Genomic DNA, 23,721 nt, shown 5'->3' on the forward strand with positions numbered 1-23,721 from the left:
CTGACCCCTAAAGTCAACATTTACATCAGTATTATTGGAGCAAAAAGTGATAAGCAGCAGGTTTAAATAAATCATGAGGAACAAGTAATCTTATGGGGCAAAATCAATTATTATAAAAAAAATACCAATCATAACATACACTAATGAACAACCCACATTGTATAGCGAAATAGAAACTAAACTACACAGTGCATCTAACATATGGGGGAACCTGGAGTGTCTGTTTAATATTATAATCCACCTTGTATAACTAACTGTAATCTATACCTCCTATCAATTCAAATAGACGGACACTTTAATTTTAGAGATGTGGGTGTGGGTGTGGGGTGGCCATGGCTGTTCTGAGAAAACGTAGGTGACTTTCTAAAACCAATTTATGCAGCTAAAATGTAATTTAACACAAGAATATTGTGTCTTATTTACACAGACTGTTTTGAGAACTGGCCACTGCAGGTAATGATAATCCACGCCTATTTACTCAGCACTAACTCCCTTTTTAGTGCTGACAATCTCATAGACAAGAATTGAGAACGAATCATACTTTAATGTTATTTTAGTGAAAAATTATGTTTAAGTATTAATTTATATTTGTCAATTACAATGGTGGCTGGCCAAATAAAGTTATTATGGACTAAAAGGCTCAAGCAACCAATGAATGAGGTTGATTGGAGATATATTGCACATAAGCTGTTTAGCTGTTGGTTGTCCCACTATGCTATTACATCAGATGCATATTTCAACTCCCATGAGCCTCAGCCAGAATATCACTGCTCATGATAGGAGTTGTAGTGCAGCAGGGACAAGCAACTTCTTGCATGGCTGCATACATTTATCTATGCTGCCACTGTTAGCACTGAGCTACTTCTGGCTACGACAGCCACAGGGGCAAACTGTGACAGCCTGTGCACTGTGTCTGGGGTTAGCATGACGCCACACACGAAGTCTGCACAAAACCAATATGGTAAGGCAGGAAGAAACAATACTGACAGCCTGATTGACAGTCCAGGGAGGCAGTCCTATACAGAGAAAATGAAAACTTTTTAAAAAGAAACAACGGTCGTGGAAACAATGTGTTTGCACCATAACCACTTCAGTGATATTAAGTGGTCATGGTGCCCAGAGTGACGCTTTAGGCTTTCTTATTCATAATGTCTTTCTGTACTTCCCCTTCAAACTCCAGCAGGGCCTATATATTTTAGCCATGCTAACAGCACAGGTAAAGGCATTAATGAACCCTACACATGCTATTAAAAAACACACCTGATTAACCCGACCAAGAGACCAACAAATTAAATGGCTCTAACTGGTCATAAGTCAAAGATTAATGACTCTCCATATTTCGCTTGCCAATGACAAGTGTAGGTCATATGTTTAACCCTCTACCAGCCATAAACCCTCAATTGAGCACATGTCCTAATCTTTACATACCGCAAACAGAGCTAACCTCCTTTAACCAACTCCCTCACAGAAATCCAAATTCATCCATTCATCCATAAATCCAAAGACCTATGGAACAAATATCTTTTAACTTATGCTTTTTTCACAGACATACAAGATGAGATCATTTTTGGCACCTGACCGTCACAGAAAATATTATTTACTTTCTACCTGCAATAATCAAAAAATCCCTTTTCATTATTTTGAAGCCCTCCATCTGAAGCTTGTGGTGCTAATATCCTTTAACCCCTTGTCCACCAGAGACATACAGTCCTCTCATCTCACAGACCTGCAAAGCCCTGTTTGCTTTAGTCCCACTTCTGGTAAAACTGCAGAAAATAACAGGGGCTTGTTCCAGTGCCTTGCAGGGTGACCCACTGTGTACTCAGCAGATTAACCCCTCTTAGTCCAATGACAAGTCTATTGGGCAATACATACTATTTATTGAATGTATCCCTGGAGATGGAACACTATGTATCTTTGTGTACATTCTATAGATAGGAGGAGGAGTTTACTGTTAGCTGCATCAGTGCAGAGACAGTGAGAGCGAGGGAGCGAGAGAGGGATGTGTGAGGTGCACCCTTTATAACTGCAGAGCTGTCCCAACACTGCTTACAGCTCCTCTCTCTCTCTCCGGATCTCTTTCATTCATTTCTTCCAAGGCTGCAAAACAACTATTTTGTATTCATCCCTTGCTGCTTGTCTCTCTATCCTCCCCTCTCCCTTGTGTCTCTCTGCATCTCTCTTTTATTTTGTCTTTTATTCAACCGCTACCCTTCTACCGTGAATTAATGTTCTCTCTATACATCCATTAGATTTCACTTTTTGTGTTTATTGTCCCATCCCCCCTTCCCTTCCTCCTATTTTCTGTCTCTTTCCATCCCCCCTTCTGTCTCACTCTCTCCTTTCCTTCAGCCTCTGTCCAATACAACCTTTTCTCTTTCATTCACTGGCCACATCTCCCTTGCTTCACTTTCTCCTTCCACTTTCCCATCACCTTCATCCATTCCTTTCACAAGCCTTTTTCCCCCTGAATTCACTTTTACAGTAGGGCATCTCCTCCATATCCTCATACAATTCCTCCAAGTCCCCCCTGACGCTGCTTTAATTGCCCCCCCACCATCCCCCTCCTCTGTGATACCTCTTACCATTTTACCACTGTCCCAATCTGTTCTGCTCTATCAAGGTGTATCCCCCCTCTCTCCCTCTTACAATATGCAAGTTTCATTTGCTTGCACAGAACAGACATTAAGAAGTAGGGTCAGTGAGGACCGTTTGTGCCCAAATCGCCCATCTGGGGGGCAGAATGGAGGATCAGGAGGCCAGACCAAGCAACGAACACCACCCCTGGGGACAAAAAACCCCAATCAGGTGCTTCCCGTTCTATCAAATATTTTACGCGAGTCTACCGGGAAAGCTACAGGAATGAAATACAGGTAAGAGGACCATGAGCACTGAGAATATTAGAAATGCTTGTAAAACATTTTTTTATGGGACTTGGCATGGGATTAACTTGGCATGCTTTGTACATAGCTGTAAAGTAATAACATGGGTATTGAAGGACCTGTATATGAGTAAATAAAGTATGATATTAATATTACACATATTATAGGGCCCTCATTTACCCCTTGGGTTATATATATATATGCTAATCCATCAATTGTAAGGAATTGAAAAGGGAAATTATAATTTGAAGCCAAAATAGGCCAATTTGGAAACATTCTTCAATATAGCTATTTTTGAATCTTGGCAGCCTTCATCTAAGATTTACAATTCCATTGTCAGTTTTCCACAATTCCTCAGGAAGTGCTTGGACGCTAGTGTACAGCTAAATGTGTGTCTTGTGGTTAATTATACTTTCTTGTTATGATTATTCATTTTTAGGTTAGTAAATAATCCCCTTGGATTTTCAGATGAAGGGCCTCAATCTCTTATGAGCAATGCAGTAATCTGTCATCGACTTAGTCCCCATTGTCGCATCCAGGAACCTTTATAAATAGAGGGCAGCATTTTGTCATCACAAACATTCCTCAAACAGACCACCTTAAAAGAAAGCTGTCGGGAATATGGGGAATGTTTTCTACTAAAAGTTTAACTTTATTCATACCATTCTGTATATTTTTAATTATCTGTTTATCTATTAACATTCCATTCCTGCAACACTGTCATCTTTAGTGATCTTGGGTCAGGACTAGAGGTTACCGACCAAAGATGCTTTGAATTTACCCAACTTGCTGTATGTTCACATTGGGATAACATCAGTAGTCATCACCAGATGCTTGTGTCCAGTTTCCTTAATAGAAGCCACATTTTGTGCTATGTAATGCTCAGATTGCTCAGAGACTGTGGTAATCTTGGATAGTTAGAGATTAAGGATGACCCAATAATAATTTTCAGTTGGATAAGTGCTGCTCACAAATTAAGTTCCCATAACAGATCACATATTAGTCACACATTTCCTTTAAAAGTTTATTACGTCACCAGGGTTTTAGAATGAAGAAATTAAAGGGCAAAAAAGGCGAACTTTGTACTCCTTTGAATATCGTCTTAAATATTGGTTTGAATTATTCAGAAGAGCAGGCCTGTGTAAAAACCTCCCCCTAGAGGCCACAGTGCCTTAAAATGCCTTCATTCGTATATTGCAGTTTTCACTTTTATAGGAGTGTGCATGTCAATAAACTATATGTCTAGGTAATTCATCTTCCAGAGCTTACAAGTCTTATTCAATAACTGTCTCCGCCTGACTGTGATATCGCGGAATACGCTTTATGGTGATGACAGTGAGTTTTTCTACTGATTCCCATAAGTCGAATAATGCCTTCAACCTCAGACGAGCTAGGAATATCATCAGACAGCTTCTTAACAAGATGTTACCATACATTCAGGTATCACTGATCAATAATAATTACATTACACTCTCATATTTGGATTTAGGTTTTTACGGCGTCGGATTTATAGTCTCTTACAGTTGTCAGGCAGTTGTCAGGCTTCTCATATCTCATTCACAGTATAACACATGTTTTGGTTTTTCTAGCATACATTGGTACCGTATCTCATTTGCTTATATCCCTCTATAGATTCCATATCTCATTCACCTATATGGTATTCCTAATATATGACAGTTATAGGGTTTTATCTCATTATATCCCATTCATAGTAAAAAATCTAGACGTTCTTGGTCATTCAGTTGTATCTTATTCATACATCAAGACAATTATGGTTATGTGTCTCATTCACTCATTTCTCATTCATGGTATAAGTAATTTGCAGGTTCTGTGTCTCGTTAGCTTATATTTCAGACATACAGTGAAACACAGTTATGCGTTATTTGTCTCATTGACTTATATCTCGTTAATACAATAAAATAATTATTGGTCTGTATCTCATTCACTTGTATCTCCAGGTTCACTTGAGCAGATCCGTTGACATTCCGTCTCAAATTTGTTACCTTTACTTGTTTGTCATAGTCTATATGCTTGATTATACAACACTATAGAATATTTGGCCATTCTATAAATAATATCTTGTTTATATAATTAAATCATAGGTTTTGTGTCTTATTGCCTTGCAATTTATAGTATTAGACAGCTATAGATTCTGAATCCCATTTCTTTATAGGTAATCCCACCTTTAAAACATAATCTTTAGATGATGCATATTCTTTTTTTTTTTTTTTTTTAATTCTTTATTTTTGTCGTGCAGGTGAGTACATTACAAGATTAAACGCCACAACAGCGTACACGTTTTATACAAGGCGAACAGTGGCAAGGGTAAATGCACGTTTTTATATTAGGATACATAAAACAAGATTAACTGAACAGTTTTTTAAAGTAAATGAGTTTCCAGAGTAACGTTAAAGTGTTCAATGTTCATGTGGGGGGAGTGTGGTGTAAGTGAGTTGTGTCAGTAGTGCAGGCTATGTGTAAGGTGCGAGTAAGTGTCCTGTGGAGCCGTCTTCTTGGCTTAGGCAAGTTTAGGTCATGTCGACCCCATGTTGGATGCACATAATATCAGGCTGAGCTAAGCATCAATTCAGACCATGGCAGGATGAGTGCAAAGTGGGGTGCTGAAACTAAGCTTATACAGCTGTCTTAGAGCACGTAGTTAGTTTGCCTAGGAGGCACCATAGTTCTGACTGGGTATCAGAGTAGGCTGCTTGACCATTAGTGTATCACATCGTATGCTGGCGTCTGTAGTTATGGCTATTGCTGATTAAGGCTTCACAGCACGCGTTAAGGAGTAACCTAGCGGAAATTCTGGCGCGTGTGTTACAATATGGGTCAGTTTTCATGACGGGCACAGATTATATTTTGTAAATCAACTGTACTATTACCATACGTAATTGCCCCTAGCCGTTACATCCTAGTATAATATGCATAATATTGCCTAAGTAAGCTTAAAAGACGCTTGCTTAAAATACGCTTTAAATTAAAATACAATAAGAAAACAAAATAAAAAAATAGAACAATAACGCTTTGAAATTTGTCTGGCATATAGTGATGCGTTCTAATAGCAGGGTATCTATTAATGCTAAGGCTAAGGCTATCATACTATGCCTTGAATAGTCCAGCGCTTAGGCTTGCCTAGCCGATACCTAAGGATGGCAGGCTGCTAGCCCCAGATCTCGTAAGTCCACCTTTCAGAGCACGGTGTCGCCGCCATCTTTGCTTGCCTGCATGCTCCTGCATCTCCTCCACGGACAAGTAGCAAAGTCTCTTAACCGGACCGGGGCTTCTCAGTATTTCTGGTGCTCGTGAGCGTTGCCACCAGGGGTATGCCATTCGATCGGGCGGCTTGTGAGTGCGGACTCGTCCTCCGCCGGTGAGATCCCGTTGCGGGCTGCTTTCTGCAGGAGTGTGTGGCTGTACCGCTGCTAAGTGTTGGTTGTTTGTCGTTGGGGCCACTGAGTGCTGGGCAAGTTGGTTCTTGTTGCGTTGGTTGAAATCTTCTGTTGCTTCGTGTGGGAGACCTGTTGCTTGAGCCGCCCTTTAGAGTTTTGGCTCCGCTTCATTCTGGAGGACGCTCTTGGGGCACGGTGTGGGGTCCCTTGCAGACTCTGCCGGGTGGCCGGTCTAAGCCATGCCATCACCTCTCTCATAGCTGCGTGGTATACCTGTCTCTGGGTCTTGAATCTTGCCCACAGGTAGGTACTGAGACGGTTGATGTATTCCAGTGCGTGCTTGGGCGGTTCAATTAATGTGGGCCTGGGCCTGGGCCTGTGCTGTGTCCACGCCGCCATTTTATTTGGGCCCAGTAGGTCTCGTTGTGTCGTAGGCTCATTCATCCCCATGTGGGGTTTAGTAATGTGTTCGTCGTTTGGTCGGTTGCGTGTGCCGGGATATCCCTCACCGGCAGGGGGGGGGTAATCGGGATCTGTAGCGTTGCAGTGTCTTCCCGCTGGTCCGCTGGCGGGGAGGTCGGCCGCCTCTCCCACACCAGCGCACGCTGGTAGGCCGCAGATCTGATTCTGCTTCAGAGTGCCACTTTGAGTCCGATGAACCGGTCAGGTAAGTCCCCGGGTGTCACCGTTGGTCTGCTGTGCCTGTTTATGAGGTTCACCGTGAGTTTGTGGTTAAAAGTCGCTTGTTTGCAGGGCTTTCTCACGGAGCTCCTGTTCAGTGCGACCAGTCTGCTCAGCGGTCAGGCCCCGCCCCCTCGATGCATATTCTTTATGAATACTATCTGCCCACTTATTGTGTTGGAATTTCACTGGAACTCTAGGACAGTGAAAAGTTATACATAAGATAAAGTAGGGGACTGATTTATTCCTTGTTTGCCACGGTAAATGGCTAGAATGGGAGTACCGTCATAAAATTGGTTAACTTCCAGCTGCCTTTTTTACTAGCAAAACCATTAACTGATTTATTTAACCAATCATTGTTAAGAGGAGTAGTCCCAGAAGATTGGAAGTTAGCGAATGTTGTGCCAATTCACAAGAAAGGTAGTAGGCAGGAGTCAGGCAACTGTAGGCCAGTAAGCCTTACTTAAAGGACCACTCTAGTGCCAGGAAAGCATTCTCGTTTTCCTGGCACTAGAGTGCCCTGAGGGTGCCCCCACCCTCAGGGACCCACTCCCGCCCGGCTCTGGAAAGGGGAAACGGGTAAAAACTTACCTTTTTCCAGCGCTGGGCGGGGAGCTCTCCTCCTCCTCTCCGCCTCCGTTCCTCCCCGTCGGCTGAATGCGCACGCGCGGCAAGAGCTGCGCGCGCATTCAGCCGGTCACATAGGAAAGCATTCATAATGCTTTCCTATGGACGCTTGCGTGCTCTCACTGTGATTTTCACAGTGAGAATCACGCAAGCGCCTCTAGCGGCTGTCAGTGAGACAGCCACTAGAGGATTAGGGGGAAGGCTTAACTAATTGATAAACATAGCAGTTTCTCTGAAACTGCTATGTTTATAAAACAATTAGTTAACCCTAGATGGACCTGACACCCAGACCACTTCATTAAGCTGAAGTGGTCTGGGTGCCTAGAGTGGTCCTTTAAGTAGTGGGGAAAGTAATGGAAACCATGTCAAAGGATAGGATTGTTGAACATCTAAAAACACATGGATTTCAAGATCAGAGACAACATGGGTTTCCTTCAGGGAGATCATGCCAAACTAATCTTATTGATTTTTTTTGATTGGGTAATTAAAATAATAGATATGGGTGGTGCAGTAGACATTGCTTACCTAGATTTCAGTAAGGCTTTTGACACTGTTGCACATAGAAGGCTTATCAATAAACTGCAATCTTTGAGTTGTAATTCCAATTGTTGAATGGGTAGGGCAGTAGTTGAATCACAGGTAACAGAGTGTTGTAGTCAACGGACTATATTTGAAGCATGGGTTTGTCACCAGTGGGGTACCTCAGGGATCTGTACTTGGACCCAACCTCTTTAATATTTTTATTAGTGATATTGAAGAAGATCTTGATGGTAAGGTATGTCTTTTTGCTGATAATGCAAAGATTTGCAACAGGGTTAATGTTCCAGGAGGGATAAGCCAAATGGCAAATGATTTAGGTAAACTCGAAAAATGGTCAGAGCAACTGACATTTAATGTGGATAAGTGCAAGATAATGCATCTTGGATGTAAAAACCCAAAGGCAGAGTAAAGAAGATTTAATAGAGTCCTAACCTCAACATCTGAGGAAGGAGGTTTAGGAGTCATTATTTCGGATTATTTAAAGGTAGGCAGCCAATGTAATAGAGCAGCGGGAAATGCTAGCAGAATGCTTGGTTGTATATGGAGAGGTATTAGCAGTAGAAAGAGGGAAGTGCTCATGCCATTGTACAGAACACTGGAGTATTGTACGCAGTACAGGAGACCGTATCTCCAGAAGGATATTGATACTTTGGAGAGAGTTCAGAGAAGGGCTACTAAACTGGTTCATGGATTGCAGGATAAAACTTACTGTCATGCCTTAACTATGGTATCCTCGTACTTCCTGGTTCCACGGAGCTTAGCCACACCCCTTTATGACACGGTCTCCCTATTTAATCCGACCGCACCAGCTGATCGACGCTGGATTATTGAACTACGTTCCGTACTCACGAACCGGCTACAACATCGTTGTGAAAGCCCTCTGTTACCGGACCGGACTAGAAGACTTCAAGTTCCCTTCACCTCTCCTCTTCCACGACTAAAGCTGAACTCTCTCCTTCCAGGATAACCGCCTCTGAGGAGATCTCGGGAACCAGTGTTCTATGTGCCGGAAGCTAAGTAAAACCTCTGTGATAAGCGTTGCATTTCAAAGCTGTTATTTCCTGTCTTCAAAGTCCTTCGATAAAACAAAACCGTTACAGCTAACTTCAACTCATACTTTGTCTCAGTTAGCTGCATCTATATCGCTTCAGTTAAAGTCTATGGAACAGCTAGTGTAACTTCTTATCACCTAATTCATTAATACTACTAAAGAGACTCTTTCTGATTCAGTGTCTGCTAATTACTACCGTTTACTACTTAAAGCTACAGTGTCTGTAATTGTGGACTTCAGTTATCGTTTACTACTTAAAGCTACAGTGCCTGTAATTGTGGACTTCAGTTACCGTTTACTACTTAAAGCTACAGTGCCTGTAATTGTGGACTTCAGTTATCGTTTACTACTTAAAGCTACAGTGCCTGTAATTGTGGACTTCAGTTATCGTTTACTACTTAAAGCTACAGTGCCTGTAATTGTGGACTTCAGTTATCGTTTATTAATTAAAGCTACAGTACCTGTAATTGGACTTAAAGTCAATACCTTTTACTTTTGATAATAAATATTCAAACTATAAGAAATCTGCAGTTGTGTTCCTTCATAACAAATGTTTAGACGTGACACTTACTAGGAAAGGTTTACGGATCTTAACATGTATAGCTTGGAGGAAAGACGAGACGGGGGGATATGATAGAAACATTTAAATACATAAAGGGAATCAACACAGTAAACCAGGATGATATAATTAAAAGAAGAAAAACTACCACAACAAGGACAGTCTTAAATTAGAGGGTCAAAGGTTTAAAAATATTATCAGGAAGTATTACTTTACTGAGAGGGTAGTGGATGCATGGAAGAGCCTTCCAGCTGAAGTGACAGAGGTTAACACAGTAAAGGAGTTTAAGACTTAGGAAAGTATTTAGAAAATTGGGCAGACTAGGTGGGCCGAATAGTTCTTATCTGCCGTTACATTCTATGTTTCTACGTCATTATTCACATCGGCTCAAAGAAGTAGACACTTGAAGATCTTCCACAAATAAGTAGGCACTGTTAAGATTTTCCACAGACCCAATTTTTAATTTTAATGCATGTGCAAGAGAATGAATCTGACATAGCTCCTCTTGGCAACCTCATCTGCCAGGAAACGAAGATAGGACAATGGTGGCACAAGGAGAAAGAACTTCCAAATGAGTATATCTCCCAACATGCACAACAATGCAGAAAAAGCAACAAGACCACATTAAGAATACATTGTTTCTTTTACCTGATGACAGGGAAGATTTATCAAGGAAAAAACGGGTGCTATCCTGGAGCAAAGTGCTAAAAACGTTTTAACCACCGTGGAAACCAATATGTCGACATTATTATATACAATGAAACAGTTGGGGATTTATATCCATTTTTTAAAAACATGGTGGTTGTGTCTTGGGTCTCATTTTCATATATATCATTTAACCCCTTAAGGACACATGACATGTGTGACATGTCATGATTCCCTTTTATTCCAGAAGTTTGGTCCTTAAGGGGTTAAATAATGGAATAAGAGGTTCTATGTCTCATTTTGTTATATCCAATTTATATACTAAAACTGTTATGGATTTTGTGTCTCAGTCTGTTGGATTTCATTTATACCGTAAGACAGCTGTAGTTTCTGTAGCATATTCTGTTATTCATTTCATCTTCATTTATATTAAATGTCATTTGTAGGTTTTTTTGCTCACTTTCTTTCACATTGCATTTCTGTAATAAGACAGTTACAGGTTGTGTGTCTCTTATGCCCTAAGACAGTTATACCATATGCATCTCCTTTGCTTATGGGTCTGGGAAAACAATTGGTAACACTAATTTGGCATTTTCTGGGGTCACTTTTCCAGTGATACCACCTGTTGATCTTTACCAAATCCATGAGAGCATGGCTACCATATTGTAATAAATGTGAACTCTTAGAATAATTATTCTGCTTGATACGGCAGGTTTTTCAAGTTGATTTTAGAAATATCCCAAATGTAAAAATACACAATTAAATGCATGCAAGTTTTCATTTGGCATATATCTACTAAACTGTGTTTTTTTATTTATTTTGTATTTGGGCAGTGGAGTGTCCCTTTAAGTGGAATGAGTTAGTTACTGAGTTGAGTAGTATACTTCCCGGAACAAGAATGTCTTTAGGGAGCAATTAAAGGAAGACAGACTAGGGAAAGGTCTAATACGTGGGGAAGTGTGTTCCAGAGGGTTGGTACCGCACTAGAGAAATCCTGCAGTCTTGCATTGGAAGAGGTGATAATAGTTGTAGTACTGTGTAGCAAGATCATAGCGGAAGTGTAAAGGAGGATTTGGAGAATTGGAGAGGATATGCAACATGCAGATTTTTATGGGTGCATGGGTGAGATAAAGGAGAAATGGGTTTAGCTAATACGTTAAGATTATATGAAAGAAGGTGGTGGTCAGAAATTGGAAAAGGTCGAAAAGTAAATTCACATATCGTGTAGAGGTAGGAAAATACCAAGTCAAACGCGTCCGTCACAGTGAGTAGGGTGGATTGAGAGAGACCGAAGGATGATGTGAGTTAAAGCAGTTTAGAGGCAGCAGGGGAATATGGATTGAAGGCCACATAGTATTAGAAAAGATACATTTGGAGAGAGAAATTGAGGTAGCCAGAGAATGGTCAGAGAGCTGGGATGTTGGCCCAGGGGGAATGGGGATAGGATAAAGAGAGAGACGGGAGTGGAAGCAGGTGCTGATAGGTCCAGGAGACGGAGAGCAAGATCCCAACACCACCACCATATTACTTATGGTATGGCTACAGTGGAGGCCACCATGAGTGAGAGCAGCAATGTAAGCAGTATCAGAAGAAGACAACTAGGTTTCGGTAATGGCAAGAAGCATGAAAGAGTTGTGGATGTTGTTTGTTACACGCAGAGCAAGCATTTCAGAAAGCACTCTGGCAGCATGTCAGGGTAACATAGGAATGTATGCTCGGAATTTTCTGAAACAAGAACAGGACAACCTTCCTACTGGTGGTTGTCCAGCAGCTACAGTGCAGCACTGCAATTCCTTTTTATTGTTCTCTAGGAGCATGTTGTGCTTTGTGAGGAGAGTATAGAACTGAAGTTACTGTGTTCCCACACCGATGCTCAGATTGTGAATCCAGAATGGAGCATCATTGGTGCAATATTTTTTTTTTCATGCAGGCTGTGTCAGTCGCAGCCAGGAGAGGTGTGACTGGGGCTGCATCAACAGAAACCAAAGAGATTTACTCCAAAATGGTAGAGAATTGAGCATTGAGACTGCCTTGTAAATCTGTCTTATTACTTTTAATAATAACCTTAAAAGAACACTCTGTTATTAGGTACACAGACATGTAACCCTAGACTTATAGCATTTTCTTCTCTTTTTAGATACAGCCCTTTACCTGTTAACAAGTAGAATCAAGTAAAATAAAAAAATTTTGCTTATCTTTAGTCCTCTGACATGCTGGTCTGGCAGCGACCAAAGTTCCTCATCTGGCTGTGATCTCAGCCAATTCAGTGAAAGGAAAGCATTGTGGGGCGAATGAGTGGCTGCTCTGCACCAATCAGTATCTACTCGTAGAGATACATTACAGAAAGGCATGGGATGCCATATTTTGGTCCAGCAAAGATTGCAGGACCCCACCAGGAAGAGCCTCTAGTAAATGCCTGAGTGACAAGCACTAGCAGGGGTGGATTCCCCACAAGGCCACCAAGGCCACGGTTTTGGGTCGGCAGACTGGAGAGGGTCAGCGCAGCCAGTGGGGTGATTTAAGATCTCCTTCACCGGCCATTCTCCAGAGCTCAAATAGAGAGATTGTGATACGTCTCCCTCACCTGCACTGTATTAGAGCATTGCTGCAGGTTACCATGGCAACTCGCTGATACATTCCCCGGCGCCAGCTGGAAGAAGGTGTCTACACCTACTGGGCCATCAGGAATCTGAACCTCTCTCCCTGGACCGAGGAAAATCCCCAGAAGGGGGAATGCGGTTTAGTTTAGTTTTGAAGGTTTTTTATTTTAGTTTAATTTTTTTTAAAAAAATTTTAATTTCTTCTTATAGCCCCAATATCCAACTATAGCAGCAACTCCCTACTATAACTTTCTACCCCCACTAAAGCCCCTATGCCCACACTGCAACTACTATTACCTTACTATAGTCATTATCTTTCCCACTGCAACCCCTATTCCAACACTATAGCCATCAACCCCCACTACATCTATAGTATAGCTACCATAGATACTATCACGCCATCCCCCACTAGAGCCACTGCCCCTTAATTATAGCCCCTATATCCCCACTGTTCCCTTACTATACCCACTATCCTTCTACCTATAGCCACGACACCCCAACTACAGCCCCTGTACCCCCACTACAGCCACTGTACCCCCACTACAACCCCTGTACCCACACTACAGCCCCTGTACCCACACTACAGCCCCTGTACCCACACTACAGCCACTGTACCCCCACTACAGCCCATGTACCCACGCTACAGCCCATGTACCCACGCTACAGCCATTGTACCCCCGCTACAGCCACTGTACCCCCACTACAGCCCTGTACCCCCCACTACAGCCACTGTACCCCCACTACAGCCACTGTACCCACACTACAGCCACTGTACCCCCACTACAGCCACTGTACCCCCACTACAACCCTTGCTCCCCCACTGTAGTCACTATCGTTCCACTATCCTTCCACTTTGAAGTACATAGTTTAAAGATTTGAGCATGCAAAATAATTGCATATAAATAAGGCCACAACAAAATTTGTGTTTGGGGACAGCACCTTTAATGTTCATACTTCATTTCAAGTTGCCATACACTAGACGTATACTAATTCATTGTTATAGAGTCTGCATCTAATAACTAGAATAATGATCTTGCTTACCTGCTAAGTACAATGCATTAACCTTCACACTGCTACCAATTATGTGCAGAATTGTATGGAGGCATCAATATCACTTTCAAGGTTAACAGGTAATCTGCGGGACATAATTAAATGTATAATTTATTTTTATTCATAACTTTGCGTGCAGGAGCTCATTAACTACATTCTTTTAATCTGCTCCAGAATGGGACAATTTGGGAACACACATTTTTGATACACAATCATATCTTAATGAATAACCCTCTAAGTGTTTGCTATGTATACTCTGTTTGAATGTTTTCGAAGTGCTAGTCTTACCTAGTACCTTCACGCTCTAATGCCTATACTACATTAATATCATTGCTCATGTTAACAGTTTTAATGGATTTACTGACCCATAGAGTATGTGCCCCGGGGACCCTCGCTACGACTGGTAAAATAAATAGGGAGACTTTATATGTGTACATAACGTGCCATGAAATACTGTCTCCAACTGTCAAATCACATGAAATATTCTTAAGCAAATATTTTCTGCAGAATAGCAAAAAAAAAAACATGTATTTGTACCCAATTATAAAATCAAATGAGATGATGAATGACAGATCCCTAAACGGTTATAACAGGTCCTACTAGAAACATCACATTTGAGTGGATGCAATTGGTTCTATGGAAAATATTTGCTCGTTACCGCCTGGGGCATTGTGCATAGGAAGGCTTCTCCTGTGTTTCTAGAACACTGTATTAGGGCAAACATCAACTTCTTATTGGTGGGAGACTGTATTTGTTGTAAAGACAAGGCAGAGATATTTACTTACTCTTTTTTTTCAACAGGAATTTGGGAAAATCAGGACTACGAGTTTCATGCCTGGGACTGGGTAAGTGTGCAGATTATCCACTTCTTCCACTTGGAATCTGTTCCATCATTGTAAGAGACTATTTGGCATTCTGCAGAGAAGGGTGGATGAAGGCATCGAGAAATGCAACCAATCAGTGTATCCAAGCACAAGAAATCCAGCTTGATATTAGTATAAATAAGTAAATACATTATATAACATAATAGTATTTTTGATCAGTATTTGTGCTGTCACCATTTATGAATAAAAATATACAGGGTGCGTACAAGACATAAAGATAGGGCACAGGCCAAGAAGGGAGAAGAAGACTGAGTGGGATAGATGGGCCTTGATTTCCATTGCTCCCACTCACTTTCATATAAGTAAAAATAACAAAATTATAACTACTGCAAGCACAATTAAATATTAATATTTAAAAAAAGGATAACCCAACAACTAACATTAATAGTTGCGTTTCTGGTACTGTTGAGCAGGTACATTGAGACCTACTAACAACTTTACTACATTAGAATGTTTCATGCTGTCCACCAGGGTTGGCTTTAACATTGTTAGAATGGCACGTAACCGAATGCAGCTTTTTAACCAGTACCAATCACAGTGAAACTGGCATATTCCTGTAATGCCGAATACAGCCAGTCGATGGTGGCAACCTACCGCTCTCTACTGTTTTACCTGGGAAACCCATCTGCTGATATCAGTGAGGGTAGGACAAGGATTAGGGTTAAAGTTAAGAATAGGGTTAGAGTTAAGGGTGGGTAGTGTTAGGTAACAGGTAATGCTGTTTTAGAGTTAGTGATAATGCAGGGTTTAGATAAAGTTAGGGCAGGTTTTTGGTGAGAGTACGTTGTGAAGTTGTTTTTTAGTTTTAGGGTTGGAGTTATAGGGTTAGCATTAACTACCAAAAATGTTAATCCTAGGTATATCGGGCATTTAACTATCATGATTAATATGTGAATCCATTTTGAGTTCTTTGTATTTAGTTGCATTGGATACGCAAACATTTATAAAGTCAATATGTGAATTTTTATTTTTTTTAATTCCAGTTTTTTGCATTTTATTCACATTTAATATTGTGGTAGGTAGACATATAGGATATTAAAAGAAAGCCCTTTATGTCCTCTAAAAAAACAATGTATAATATGTATAGGAGCACTAAAAGAAAAAGCCTGAAGTTACAGTAGAACAAACACACAGCGCACATTCTAGGTTTTGTTTCTGTTCAGAACTTGGACAATTGCAGTCCTTAGAGGGTTAGTTGGCCTCTCTCTATATCCACAGCTCTATATGTAAATATTTAGGAGGGCAGCAATCTGCGTGGATTACACTATTCCCAGAATTGGGCATGCACGGCGGTAGCCAAGATTCCTGGATTGTCTGTTTACATTGATCTGTTGTATATATCATGCACTTTGTGTGTGGGAGCTGGCAGTTTCCATTGCTGCTACATTACAATAACTTACACTGGCGTTCAAAAGTTTGGGGTCACTCGGAAATATTCGTATTTCCTGTGAAAACATGCACGAAATGAGTTTGAATAGGAAATATAGTAATTCACTACAGCTTAGTGTTCTTGCGCTTTTGTCAAAGAATCCTTCGTGTGCAGCATTTAGTTGTCAATCTGCTGAGCGAATTGGAGGAGATTTCACCCCATGCTTCCTGACGCACCTCCCACAAGTTGGATTGGCTTGATGGGCACTTCTTACGTACTATGCGGTCTAGCTGCTTCATGACTGGCCACTCCATTGGCTGGCCACTCCACTGAAGACAGAATACCAGCTGACTGCTTCTTCTCTAAATAGTTCTTGCACAGTTTGGAGCTGTGCTTTGGGTCATTGTCCTTTTGTAGGGGAAAATTGACTCCAATCAAGGGCCATCCACAGGGTTGGGCAGTGCATTGCAAAAGGGAGTAATAGCCTTCTTCCAAACCCATTTCACCCTGTATATATCTCACACTTTACCACCACATGTCCAGCACCCCCAGACCATAACACTTGTTTCCAATCTTCCTCTGACCACTGTCTGTGTTCTAGAGAGAGACAGTGTTTTTCAATTTCTTGGTAATGTCTCACATGAAATAACCTTAATTTCTCAGAACAAGAATAGAACAGACTGGTGAGTTTCAGAAGAAAGTTCTTTGTTTCTGGCCATTTTAAATCAGTAATATAATCCACAATTGCTTATGCTCCGGATACTCAACTAGTCTAACGAAGCCCAGTTTTAAAGCTTCTTTAATCATCACATCAGTTTTCAGCTGTGCTAACATACGTGCAAAATGGTTTTCTAACGATTAATTAGCCTTTGTAAATGATAAAATTGAATTAGCAAAAACAACGTCCCTTTGGAACACAGGACAGATTGTTGCTGATAACGGCTTCTGTACGCCTATGCAGATATTGCATTAAATATAAGCAATTTCCAGCTACAGTAGTTATTCACTCTGTATTTCCAATTGATTTGATGTTATTTTAATGGACAAAAAAAAAATCTGTTTCTCATTTGAAAACATGGACTTTTCTAAGTGACCCCAAACTTTTGAACCCTTGTGTATGTGTTTTTGTAGAAATAGGCCTGTACCTTTGTACCTGCTTACGTACATTGCATCAAACTCTGTTTGGTGTTTGATTAACAAAGTCATATGGCTTTTAGTTGATGCTTTAATTTGTAAAATAATATAATGAAACTCTTTCTGTTATACTTGACAATACTGTGTATATAAATTACTAATTCTGTAGCAACAGTCGGGTACAGGATTACTTTGCATGGGTTAAGCATGCGATATTATAATTCGCCATAATGTCTTTAATATTTGTTCCATTCTAATTACAGTTACTAAGTTTTGTTTTATATACTTATGAGTGTGTATTTATCTGGATTACAGGGAGCAGAATCTGTAGATCTCGTGCTTTAATTTCAATTTCACCCTTTGCTTTTTCCTTGTTCAGGTACCTGGGTAACTTTTGGTTCCCAAATTACAGATGAGGTAAGGAGGCCACCTCACATATTAGAAAACACTAATGGAGGGTCTTCAAAGTTTGGTCAATATTTAGGCCAAAGTCCCTATAATATGCACGTTTGAGGAGTAAAGACAAACACGTAACATAAGATTCCGACTGATATTTATAAAAAATATGACACGGCAGATAGATTTTAGAAAACTCCAGTTTGTTTCTCTCACACCAGGTGGCAGAGAACCTCATGAATGTGGCATATGAACATGGAGTGAATCTGTTTGATACTGCTGAAGTGTATGCAGCTGGCAGGTAAGGACAGAAGGGGGTGAGAAGAAAAATAGCAAAATAAGTAATTAATCCAAATGAGGGAGAAGTAAAACTTGGATGACAATAAAAAGTGATACAATTCAAGAAAAAGCTAGCAAAGGTAAAAATGATAACAGGCTATGGGGGAGATGTATAAATAAAGACACTTTCACTGTGTAGAACCTAAAATATAATCAAATTTCCTCAATTGTGGAAGCAGCATTTATATCAGATATATATATATTTTCCGTGTCTGGTGGATCAATAACATATGAGAAAGAAGGTGAGATGTTGAAAAATGTAGCTGAGCGTGAGCCAAAAAATGGAATGGACTTCACTTAAAAATAATAGGGAAGAAATGTATCATAATGGAGTCATCGAAAAACTTGGTGTGTGGTGGCTTGGAGAAAAAGCTGGAAGGTGTTCTACTCACCTACAGCTCTCTAGCAGAGGCATCACTATCTTTTTTTTCCATCGTCAGCTCCAATCGCTTCATCTATCAGAAGATTCCGTCACATGTACAAAAGTAAAAGACAAAGGACTATGGAAGATCCCATAAGAAGGCGAGATGTGCAAGTAGGACCCTTAGCCCACAGCGATTGCTAGTAATGACTGTTGGGAAATGACAAAACTTGACAGCTTTGTTGATTTCACATCTTACCATAAGACAATGTACCTTCTACTTTGTTTTTAGATCTGTTTTGATTGAGGTGGATTTCAATTAAAAATTCCAACACAATCAATATGAGTATTTCATAAAGATTATGGGCTTGATTTATAACAGCCAGTGCAAGCAAGAAATAGATGTTTGATTGTATTCCTTTTAAAAGATCCAAGAGATGTATTAGCCTCACCCACAGCGTGCGAAAGTAGTGTAAATATACCTCTAAAGCGCTATAAATTCCCTGGTGCAACTCCTTCAAAGTAGTGAGTTTATTAGATACGGCTGACCAGACCTATAATCATCAAAAAGAAACTGAAAATTCGCCATCCTTCATTCACCAACTGCGAGATTACAAATATGTTATCAATTAGTCAATATGGAGGCTTAAAGGGCAGCTGGTAAAGATAGTGACAAGGTTCGAACCAGTCTCTATGTTTTTCCCATAGACAACAATGGGAACTGTTAGTGATTGCTTCTAAGTAATGGCTGCTGATAACTTTCTGTTGCTATTTGTCAAATTAGACAATGTTAAACAGCCATTAATTACTAAAAGTAGCAATATATACTTCATCTACTAGCGGCTCGCCAGTAAAAAAAAGTAGCTCTATTCTGGCTCTAGGCCATGCGTTGGATTTTTAGCATACAGTATCTCACAAAAGTAAGTACACCTATCACATTTTTGTAAATATTTTATTATATATTTTCATGTGACAACACTGAAGAAATGATACTCTGCTACAATGTAAAGTAGTAAGTGTACAGCCTGTATAACAGTGTAAGTGTACTGTCCCCTCAAAATCACTCAACACACAGCCATTAATGTCTAAACTGTTGGCAACAATAGTGAGTACACCCCTAAGTGGAAATGTCCAAATTGGGCCAAAAATTTCAATATTTTGTGTGGCCACCATTATTTTCCAGTGCTGCCTTAACCCTCGTGGGCATGGAGTTCACCAGAGCTTCACAGGTTGTTACCGGAGTCCTCTTTCACTCCTCCATTACGACATCATGGAGCTGGTGGATCTTATAGACCTTGTGCTCCCCCACCTTCCGTTTGAGGATGCCCCACAGATGCTCAATAGGGTTTAGGTCTGGAGACATGCTTGGCCAGTCCATCACATTTACCTTCAGCTTCTTTAGCAAGGCAGTGGTCGTCTTAGAGGTGTGTTTGGAGTCATTATCATGTTGGAATACTGCCCTGTGGCCCAGTCTCCGAAGGGAAGGGATCATGCTCTGCTTCAGTATGCCACAGTACATATTGGCCTTCATGTACTCAATGAATTGTAGCTCCCCAGTGTTGGCAGTACTCATGCAGGCCCAGACCATGACACTCCCACCACCATGCTTGACTGTAGGCAAGACACACTTGTCTTTGTAATCCTCACCTTGTTGCCGCCACACACGCTTGACACCATCTGAACTAAGTTAGTTTATCTTGGTCTCATCGGACTACAGGACATGGTTCCAGTAATCCATGTCCTTAGTCTGCTTGTCTTCAGCAAACTGTCTGCAGGCTTTCTTGTGCATCATCTTTAGTAGAGGCTTCCTTCTGGGACGAGAGCCACTCAGGCCAATTTGATGCACTGTGCGGCGTATTGTCTGAGCACTTACAGGCTGACCCCCCACCCCTTCAACCTCTGCAGCAGTGCTGGCAGCACTCATATGTCTATTTCTCAAAGACAACCTCCGAATATGATGCTGAGCACGTGCACTCAAATTCTTTGGTCGACCATGGCGAGGCCTGTTCTGAGTGGAACCTGTCCTGTGAACCTTCTGTATGGTCTTGCCCACCATGCTGCTGCTCAGTTTCAGGGTCTTGGCAATCTTCTTATGGCCTAGGCCAACTTTATGTAGAGCAGCAATTCTTTTTTTCAGATCCTCAGATAGTTCTTTGCCATGAGGTGCCATGTTGAACTTTCAGGGACCAGTATGAGAGAGTGTGAGAGCGATAACACCAAATTTAACACACCTGCTCCCTATTCACACCTGAGACCTTGTAACACTAACAAGTCACATGACACTAGGGAGGCAAAAATGGCTAATTGGGCCCAATTTGGACGTTTCCACTTAGGGGGTGTACTCACTTTTGTTGCCAATGGTTTAGACATTAATGGCTGTGTGTTGAGTTATTTTGAGGGGACAGCACATTTACACTTTTATACAGGCTGTACACTTACTAATTTAGATTGCAGCAGAGTGTCATTTCTTCAGTGTTGTCACATGAAAAGATATAATAAAATATTTACAAATATGTGAGGGGTGTAGTCACTTTCGTGAGATACTGTAAATGTAGCCAATTTTGGCACATTTTCTGATCTATTTCATATATATCATTCCCCATCACTATATCAATGTGTTTTATGGGAGTTTTTCAAGTTGTTCAGAGAGTTTTCTACGCCAGCATAAATGATTTGATACCGACACTTGTAAATGCCATTTTTGTGCATCACTTTTACCTGGCACTAAAAAGTTTCATGCCGATCACTAATAATCAAAGGGGTAAATATTTCTGAAGTGGTAGAACCACTTCACCGAACATTACCATACCTCCAGAACAAATTAATCCCCCAGGGACCCTATTAGCCAGGGGAGGGCTGGCAGCCTTAGGCCTGGGGGGCAAAACCAGTCAATTGGCCCATTGCGCCACCAAATCAGTTCACCATCCATGCCCACCTTTTTCTGGTTTTATAACGGATATTGATGTTATGCTAATCAGTAGCTCTTTGCCATACCCGCTCCTTCACGGCTCTGACTTTCAATGTTGTCAGAGCACAGGCTGAGAATCTCTGAGCCTGTGCTCTGACTCACTAACTGAGCGCCGGAACCACGAGGGAGAGGATATGATCTGACTGCACCTACTGCTGGTGCGCACCAGTGGACCACCAGCGAATCGTTTAAATTAAATATGCTGGTGTACCCAACTTGTGAGCTGTGTTGGCCGCCGGGCGCCTCTGTTGTCATGGCACCCTGCGTGACCGCACAGCTTGCCCACCCCAACGGCTGGCCCTGCTGACACACACTGATGTTACTACTTAGACATCCCTCAATATTAATACAGAGATGAGCGTAAACACCAATAAACTGTGGAAACAGAGCTGATCCCCCCAAATTTATAAAGGTTTGCTTAGAGGATTTATTCAAGATTAAATCATGCCTCCTCCTCTCTCCCCCATGCGCTGCTCTGTAGGCTGGGAGGAAGTGAAGAGTAATCACAGTCTCCCAGCACAACGCCACCTGTGGCTGCATGGGGAACAGCTGTTTAATGTAAGGCTTGCAGGACGGCCAGCTGCCGCAGAACCTCTTTGTTTCCGTCTCTGCAAAGGGCTCCAGGCACTGCTTGTTGTGAGTCTGAGCCACTGTAAATTAGGGGCAGAGGGCACTTACACTGCGGTCAAGACGGGTCTGGGCAGGAGGAGAGTGCAGTGCAATCAGTGCACTCCCCTCCTGTGGGTCAACAGTAGACTGGTGCACCTGCCCAGGATCAGAGCCGGTGCAATGATTTTTGCCGCCCTAGACAAAATATAAATTTGCCGCCCCCCCATGTGACATCACAATGCCCCACCCATATGATCTGCCATATGAACTAACGCCAGTGCTGCACACAGTGTGTGTTTACATTAAAAAGCCTGCAGGGACCAGCTATAGACACCAAAACCACTTCATTAAGCTATAGTGTCCCTTTAATGTGAGGTAAATTATAGATTAGTCACTAATAATATACTAGATTGCCTACTTACAATTAGATGAGGATGATGATGGGCTGCAGTTAGGCTCCACTGGTCTGGTGTAGAACAGGACCTCTGGAGGCTGTTTGCAACTGTGGTCACAAAATTCAACGTTCTGGGAGAATTGGAAGCAGCTCCATTTTTTGGGGGCCTCTTACACAGCTCAAGGTCTGGGCCCCAGTGCCTGACGGTGAGTATGCCCATAAGGCCCACTCATAAGTCCACTTATATGTTCCACCCACCCATGAGCTCGCTCACAGGGAGTGGAGTGTGTAGGGGATGTGTTATGTGTTATCTAATATGTGTGCTTATGGTATGTAGTGTATAGGGATACCAGTTTGTGCAGGTGATGCAGTGTGTTTTTTGTGTAGTGGAAGCAGTGTGTATTTGTGTATAAGGGATGTATTATGTGTTTCTGTTTGTGTGTGAGGGATGCATTGTGTGAATCTGTGTTTGTATGCATAAGGGATGCAAGGTGTGTGTCTGTATGTGTGTGCATTGAGTGTAAGAGATGCATTGTGTTTCTGTGTGTATGTAAGAAAAACAGTGTGTGTGTTTGCATGTGTGTGTAAGGGTTTGCATTGTATGTTTCTGTGTATGTGTGCAAATGATGCATTGTCTTTGTGTGTAAGGGTTGCATTGTGTGTGTGTGTGTAATGGATGCATTGTGTGTTTCTCTGTGTGTAAGGGAAGCATGTTCAGTTTCTGTGTATAGGGATGCATTGTGTGTTTCTGTGTATGTATAGGGGTGCTTGTGTGTTTCTGTGTATGTATAGGGATGCATTGTGTGTGTGTGTGTGTGTGTGTGTGTGTGTGTGCGTAGTCTTAAAGAGCTCCCTGTCTTGCCCCCTGTCCTATAGAGCTGTCCCTTAGAGCTCTCCCCTGCCCCTTAGTGGTCTCTCCTCTCCCCCACCCTCCCCTAGCGGTCTCTTCTCACACTCACCCACCCTCCCTGTGCTCTTCTCATCCCCCCTCCACCCTCCCTGTGTTCTTCTCACTCCTCCCTCTGTGTGTTCTCACCCCCCCTGTGTTCTTCTTACCCCCCCTCCTCCCTGTGTTCTTACTCCCCCCTTGTTCTTCTTACCCCCTTCTTCTTATTACTCCCCCCTTCTTCTTACCCCCCTTCTTCTTCTTAACCCTCCTACTTCTTCTTACCCCCTCTTCTTCTTCTTACCCCATTCTTCTTCCTACCCCCCTTCTTCTTACCCCCCTTCTTCTTCT

General features: G+C 41.7%; 1 protein-coding gene across 4 annotated transcripts in view; it reads left to right on the plus strand.

Moving 5' to 3' along the window:
- Positions 1-23,721, plus strand: part of KCNAB3 (potassium voltage-gated channel subfamily A regulatory beta subunit 3) — a 146,998-nt gene that overhangs the window by 58,310 nt on the left and 64,967 nt on the right. For 2 of the 4 annotated variants that reach the window (XM_063449698.1, XM_063449701.1), the window contains exons 1-4: positions 2,023-2,873; positions 14,832-14,875; positions 17,797-17,834; positions 18,035-18,114. In XM_063449698.1, the coding sequence (XP_063305768.1) occupies positions 2,653-2,873; positions 14,832-14,875; positions 17,797-17,834; positions 18,035-18,114 (383 nt within the window). In that variant the 5' untranslated portion in view covers positions 2,023-2,652. Of the gene's footprint in view, positions 1-2,022; positions 2,874-14,831; positions 14,876-17,796; positions 17,835-18,034; positions 18,115-23,721 lie in introns of those variants that run through there. The other 2 variants (XM_063449699.1, XM_063449700.1) reach the window with 1 other exon arrangement.

The sequence above is a fragment of the Pelobates fuscus genome, chromosome 3 (genome assembly GCF_036172605.1).
Source record: "Pelobates fuscus isolate aPelFus1 chromosome 3, aPelFus1.pri, whole genome shotgun sequence".
NCBI lineage: Eukaryota > Metazoa > Chordata > Amphibia > Anura > Pelobatidae > Pelobates > Pelobates fuscus.